General features: G+C 40.7%; 1 protein-coding gene across 1 annotated transcript in view; it reads left to right on the forward strand.

Moving 5' to 3' along the window:
- Window positions 1-6,764, forward strand: part of SDAD1 (SDA1 domain containing 1) — a 28,201-nt gene extending 21,437 nt beyond the window's left edge. The window contains exons 21-22 of the mRNA XM_028100727.1: window positions 815-976; window positions 5,907-6,764. Coding sequence (XP_027956528.1) covers window positions 815-976; window positions 5,907-5,954 — 210 coding nt within the window. The 3' untranslated portion in view covers window positions 5,955-6,764. The remainder of the gene's footprint in view (window positions 1-814; window positions 977-5,906) is intronic.
- The last annotated feature ends 331 nt before the right edge of the window (window positions 6,765-7,095 follow it).

A 7,095-nucleotide genomic window follows, 5' to 3' on the forward strand; every position in this document is an offset into this window, starting at 1 on the left:
TATCATTTCCTGGTTCTTAACAGAAAGCAAATAAGATTAAAAATGAAATAAAATGAATAGCCACAGAATGGCAGACTTTTATTTTGATGTTTTAAATAAAGGTATAATTACCATAGAATAAAATGCACAGATATTAGATGTTCTGTTAGATGAGTTTTAACAACTAGATAGCCATGTAAGCAACAGCCAGAACAAGATGGAGAACACAGAAAGGCATTAGCACCTGTTCTCGCATCTGGGAGGCTCAGTGCATTTATCCGAGCTCTTAGGAAAGCAGGGAAATGTTTACGGTCATTAAAGAATAGCCTCTGGCAGGTGCTGTGGGCTGTATGTGATTGCACATCTCCAGCCTTTCCAACTGCCTACCTTTTCAGTTTTATTTTCTACACCTTTATTTGTTTTAGGCACCATCCCATACTGGTTCCACGATACCCTCTGCATTCCATTTGTACTGAAACCTGTTTAGATAAGTTTAAGATCCATGTTCTTTCTTCTCCACCTTCTCATACTCTATCTGTACTTCCTGAAATGCTCTACCCTTTCCCTCCTTTCTCCCACCATGAGTGCCTTCATCCTGCCAAAAACAGCTCCTCTGATCTGACTGGCTGAGTTAGGCCCTTTTCTTCCACTGAGTTTTCCTTGCTCCATTATAATATATCATGGTCATTTTTCCCCTGGAGTGAGTTACTGGGGAGCAAGGACTGAGTTCCATCCATCTTTTTGTCCTTGGCATCCAGTAGAGTGCCTGGCATAGAGGAGACACATATGTGGATTAGATAACTCTTAAAAAGTGTTTTTGTGTGTGTGTTAATAGGCTGGAAAGACAGACCGAAAAGAATTTGTGAGGAAGAAAACCAAAATGAACCCATTTTCCAGTTCCACAAATAAAGAGAAGAAAAAACAGAAGAACTTTATGATGATGCGATATAGCCATAATGTCCGATCAAAAAACAAGCGTTCCTTCCGAGAAAAGCAGGTGAGTTCAATGAAGCTTGATTGGTTAGAATACTGTTGTCATTTTAAGACATCTTTACTCTTGAGACAGTTGTGCCTTTAGGACCTTGTGTTATGAGTGTCTTAGGATTAATGGGGAGTATTGGAGAGCATGGAGAGGTAGGAAGTGGTCAGGACATGTAAATCCTACACCTGACTTGGTTGAGATTCACCTGTGTGACCAAAGGGGAGTCCGTTTTCTTCCTGTGTAATGAAAGGAGTGTAAGCTAGATGGTCTGTAAGGTCATCCCTATACGAACATTCTCAACATTGCATCTGTGAAATACAATATCCTGATCCTTCCTTATGTGCCCTTTTGCAAAGCTTTTATGTTTACAGGTTTTGAGGATTTCATTTTATCTGTTTATAGTCTTTGCTGTGTAGTCTGGTGCTGCTCAGTAGGCTTACTTATTTTAGTAATTTATTATAATAAAACAAATTCATGTTTTCATATCTTTCTCTATGAGGAATGTACCAGAGTATTTTTAAGTGTATTCTGAAGGATCGCCAGGAAATCAAGTCAAGAGTAAACCAGTGTTCCTAAATTGCTAGCCAAGATAAGTCTGCCAGGCCGGAATGTTAATGGCCAGATTTCTAGGGCAGTGTTCCATCTCTGGGGGCACCAAGGCAGCATTAACTGAATTAAGGTGCCATTTAAAATCTACCTGGGGTGCCTTGGTGGCTCATTCGGTTAAGTATCTGCCTTTGGCCCAGGTCATGATTCTGGGGTCCTAGGATCGAGCCCTGTGTCAGGCTCCCTGCTCAGTGGGGAGTCTGCTTGTCCCTCTCCCTCTACTGCTCCCCCTGCATGTGCTTGCTCGCTTGCTCTCTCTCTCAAATACATAAATATTTAAAAAATAAAAAAATAAAATCTACCTATCTGCTTATTTCATTTCTCTGGTTCTAAACTATGTCCAACAACATTATGTAAATAATAAAGTGACAACATTTTGGAATAGAGGTTGTTAAAATTGAGGTGAAAAGAAAGGTGCCATTTCGGATTTCAAATATCTGAATTTTGGGATGCCAGCTGGCTTTCCGTTAGGCATCTGACTCTGGATCTCAGGGTCATGAGATCGAGCTCCATGCACTCAGCAGGGAGTCTACTTGGGATTCTCTCTCTTCCCTCTGCCCTTTCCTCCTGCTCTCACTCCCCCTCTCTAAATAAATGTTAATAAATAAATATCTGAATTTTGCCAGTTCAGTTTAAATTCACAGTTGAATTGATTCATCTATTAGCTTATCCTTCAGCAGACCTTTATAAGATTGTACGGTTGAAGAATAGTAACCACTGAGTGGCACCATGGTTTGTTCCTTCCTTCATTATGAGGTTTGTGTGACCTTGCTACATTTTGTGATCTTGGATGTTCCCCCACTCCCTGCTTCCTCTGTTGTTTTAGCGAGATTTTTTTGGCATGATTTGGAAGCCTTGCTTTGTTCCTGGCCAGCACCTCTTGAGTCATGAGATGAAAGAATTTTTTATTTAAAAGTAAGAGTTGGTGGCGCCTGGGTGGCTCAGTCGTTAAGTGTCTGCCTTCGGCTCAGGTCATGGTCCCAGGGTCCTGGGATCGAGCCCCGCATTGGGATCCCTGCTCAGCGGGGAGCCTGCTTCTCCCTCTCCCACTCCCCCTGCTTGTGTTCCCTCTCTCGCTGGGTCTCTCTCTGTCAAATAAACAAAATCTTAAAAAAAATTTTATAAAAAAAAGTAAGGGTTGAGTTCATTGGATATTGGACTTGTTGGTTCAAGAATGCCTTTCCCTTGTTTTCCAGTTGCCTTGCCATTTGGAACCTGAAATTAATCCGAATTTCTATTTATGTATCCTTCTCCTCTATTTTCTTCAAGATCTCTCCATTATAAAACTTGACTCTAGGTTCCTAATTTTCTCTTAATTCTCTTCTTCACTCTAGACCAGCACTCCCCAATAGAAATTCAATACAAACCACATAAATAATTTTAAAATAAAAAAGTAAAAAGAAAGAGGCAAAATTATTTTCAGTAATATATCTTATTTAACCTAATATATCCAAAGTAGTATCATTTCAATATGTAATCAATATAAAAGTTATTAGTGAGATACCATACCTTCTTCTTTTTCTTTAAAGATTTTATTTATTTGACAGCACAAGTAGGCAGAGAGGCAGGTAGTGGGAGAGGGAGAAGCAGGCTCTCCGCCGAGCAGGGAGCCGGACATGGGGCTCGATCCCAGGACTCCAGGATCATGACCTGAGCCGAAGGCAGCCGCTTAACCGACTGAGCCACCCAGGCGCCCCGATACCATACCTTCTTGTTTTTGAACTAACTGAAATCCAGTGTGTGTTTTATACTTGCGGCACATCTCAGTTTGGACTAGCCATTTTTCAAACATCCAAAAGCCACATGTAACTAGTGGCTACTGGACTGGGCAGTGCAACTTCAGAGCATCCCCCAAACTGACCTGTAATCCTAAAATAGAAAAACCCATTTCAGTCTACCTTCTGTGTATTTCTTTTGCTACTCACACATTACACTTCACTTCTGACATTTATGGTCACCCAGTGTGTGGAGTTTTGTCCCTACACAAGCAATTTTCTCTAATACTGGCTGGGTGTCTACAATTCAATTCTGACGTTGTTTTCTTGGACTTCAGAAACCAGCCGCAAGCCCAGGTGATAACCTATGTTTCTGTCCAGTGACCCTCTCCTTGGGTTTAATTTGCTACAACTGCTTATGGGACTCAGGGCAATGGTTACTTAAGGTTACTAGTTTATTAAAGGATGTGATAAAGAATACAGATGAACAGGCAGATGAAAAGATACATAGGGCAAGGTCTGGGAGGGTCCTGAATGCAGAAGCTTCTGTCCCTGTGGACAGAAGTGGGATTCATCACCCTCCTGGTGCAGATGTGTTCGCTAACCTGCAAGCTCTCAAAACCTCACACTAAGGAGATTTTTTTGAAGGCTGCATCACATAGGCATGGTCAATTATTAATTCCATTTCCAGCCTCTTTCCCCTCTCTGGAAAGGTGTGTGGGTTGGGGGTGAGGGCTGCCAAAAATTCCAAGGTCTTTCTTGGATCAGCCCCTCTCCAGGAGCCCATTTAGTTGCCTCATTAGTACAAAAGATGCTCCTAGTGCTCTTATCACTTAGGAATTTACAAGGGTTTTGGGATCCCTGTGTCAGGGACCAGGTCAAAGACAAATATTAAAAGGAGATGCCCTTATCACTTAGGAAATTACCAGTTTTAGGAGCTCTGTGCCAGGAACCAGGGCTAGAGACCAGGTTATATTTTCTATTATCTCACACACCCGAAGCACCCTCTGGAAAAGGAGCATCACGTTTTTTTTTTTTTTTAAGATTTTATTTATTTATTTGAGAGAGAGAGCACATGAGAGGGGGGAGGGTCAGAGGGAGAAGCAGACACCCCGCTGAGCAGGGAGCCCGACGTGGGACTCGATCCCGGGACTCCAGGATCATGACCTGAGCTGAAGGCAGTTGCTCAACCAACTGAGCCACCCAGGCGCCCCATGGAGCATCACATTTTATACCCCTCTACCTCTCAGTGATATTTTATTGTCCTAAATAAAAGGGTCTTACATGGCTTAAAAGTGCACATGAGGTCTTATTGTACATTTTGAGTATACTCATAGGATATATAAGAAGGTGGGGCGCCTGGGTGGCTCAGTCGGTTAAGCATCTGCCTTCGGCTCAGGTCATGATCCCAGGGCCCTGGGATGGAGCCCAGCATTGGGCTCCCTGCTCCTCAGGGAGCCTGCTTCTCCCTCTGCTTCTGCTTGCCATTCCCCCTGCTTATGCGTGTGCTCTCTCTCTTAAATAAGTAAGTAAATCTTAATTTTTTAAAAAAAGAATATGTAAAAAGATGAGACTAGAAAAAGAAGGTAAAGCTTATGGCAGAGAGAGGAGGATCTTGCAGTGAGGCCTTCAGAAAGGTATAAAGGAAGAGGAAGGAGAATATACAAGTTCTTTATGTTCAAACGGTGGCAGTTGAAGGGAGAAGGGAACTGAGATATGTGTGAGGTTAGTGAGCAGTCTGTGCTTTATTACAAAGTTTAATGAGCAGAATGAAACTTATGTAACCTTGGGTTATAACATCATTATCTAACATGGTTCTTACCTTGTGCCTTGATTATTCTAGAGCTTTCCATTTTTTTAACTAACTTAGTATACAACAATATGAGCAGGTACTGTGATTTTATATTTTACAGATAAGAAAATAAGGCACAGATGAGTCTGAGAAATACCTCCTCAGCCATACAAATTAGGTTAAAATGAACTTAGCTTTGGGCGCCTGGGTGACTCAGATGGTTAAGCGTCTGCCTTCTGCTCGGGTCATGGTCCCAGGGTCCTGAGATCGAGTCCCGCATCAGGCTCCCTGCTCCTTGGGAGCCTGCTTCTCCCTCTGCTTCTCTCTCTCTCTCTCTCTCCCTCTCTTTCTCTCCTCCTCTGTCTCTCATGAATAAATAAATAAAATCTTAAAAAAAAAAAATGAACTTAGCTTTTTTACCTTAAGTGTCTATCCTTAGCTATTCTGCCCATCTACAAAGACATACCAAGACCCAGATATGAATAAAGGCAAGGAGTTAATAACTTAAAAATCATAAAATCCAAAAAATTTGAACATTTAGATACAGAGTCAGGTAATCCCACCCCCAAAAATTCTTTAACAAAGCAAACATAAAAACACATAACTATATTGTTAAAATTCAAAAGCTAGGGATCTTAAAAAATTACTAGGACTCAAAGAATGGTGCTTGGGAATTCATGGAATAGTATCCATCACACACCGAAGACACACAATTATCTCAGGATGATTTGTTGATTTAGTGATTCCAGTCTGTTACACTGCCATATAACCAAATTAGTATAATGGGGTACCCAAGAGTTCCCATGTTTAAATATTTTTTCTTATGTTCTAGCTGGCACTACGAGATGCACTTTTGAAAAAGAGAAAAAGGATGAAGTAATCTCCAAGCAAATTTTTCATTCCAAGAAGAATGCTGAATTTGTATCATTATTTTGAAAATTAGTTAATCACAAATGTTTATTTACATTAAAAAGTCCTAAAGCACTATATTGTGAAAAACATAGTAAACTTGGTAGCAATTTAGTGTTTTTGTTTTGGAGATGGGTAATGGTGGGAATGTTTGAAATGTAACCAGTAGTGATGTAAAATCATTTTCATTTAGCATTCATGCAAAAAAAAAAAAAAAAATGTTGGGTGCCTACTAATTGTCACTGTAGATATAAAAATGAATGAGCCATAACCCCTCACAGAAGGCATTCAGCGCCTATTTGGGAAATAGGAGGGGGCAGATGTGTGTTGTATGTGTATTTATAGTGCAGTGTAAATAGTTCTCTAATAGAGATAGGTCTGTGCTTCTCTGGGGTCATAGAGACCTCTGCAGGGCATGGGAGTTAAACATTTTCTCTTAAAACAGGACAATGTTACAAGAGTAAGAGATTCTTACTTGTATATAGGCTTACCTGCTGAAAACAGGTCCCTGCTGTACAGATTTTCTGTAGCCAATTAGGTCTTTAGTCCATCCAAAAAATGTAAGTATTTTTTTGAATGCCAGGTACAGGCTTTTTGGTTAAGACCTTGCTTTTTAAATTGCCTTAAGTATAAATAGTAATCTTGGAGTGTCTTTAGTTCGTCATTTGGGCTGCCATAGAGGAAAAAGAAATCAGATTGGTTTCCTCAGCCTGCCTTCATGTTGTGGTATTTTCAGGCCACCGTTTGCTTTGTCTCAATAAAAGGTTCCTAATGTCACATAGGTACTGTTGTGTGTGTTGAGTGCTGTGTTGGTCTCCCTTCCCTAGGCATGTTTGAGTAGACTTCAGGGGACACAGAGCCATGGTCAGCCTCTGTTTGCAAGTCATTGCATTTGGAAATAGTTTGGTGCCTTTGCCTCAGATTTCCTAGATCATACTGTGGTAGATGAGAAAAGTGTTCTATGTTAACTTTAGAGTAAAAGGCAATTTTCTGCCCACCCAGAATTAGAAAGTAGCTTCTAAAACTTCTCTTGTTCACTTTCTGTGTTCACTTTTGGTTTTATTTGAAACTTTGGGGCCTTGGAGATTAGTTGTGAAGATCTTGAAGTTTAC

The sequence above is a fragment of the Eumetopias jubatus genome, unplaced genomic scaffold (genome assembly GCF_037043125.1).
Source record: "Eumetopias jubatus isolate StellerSeaLion01/CBP00866 unplaced genomic scaffold, mEumJub1_p1.0 scaffold_2, whole genome shotgun sequence".
Lineage (NCBI taxonomy): Eukaryota > Metazoa > Chordata > Mammalia > Carnivora > Otariidae > Eumetopias > Eumetopias jubatus.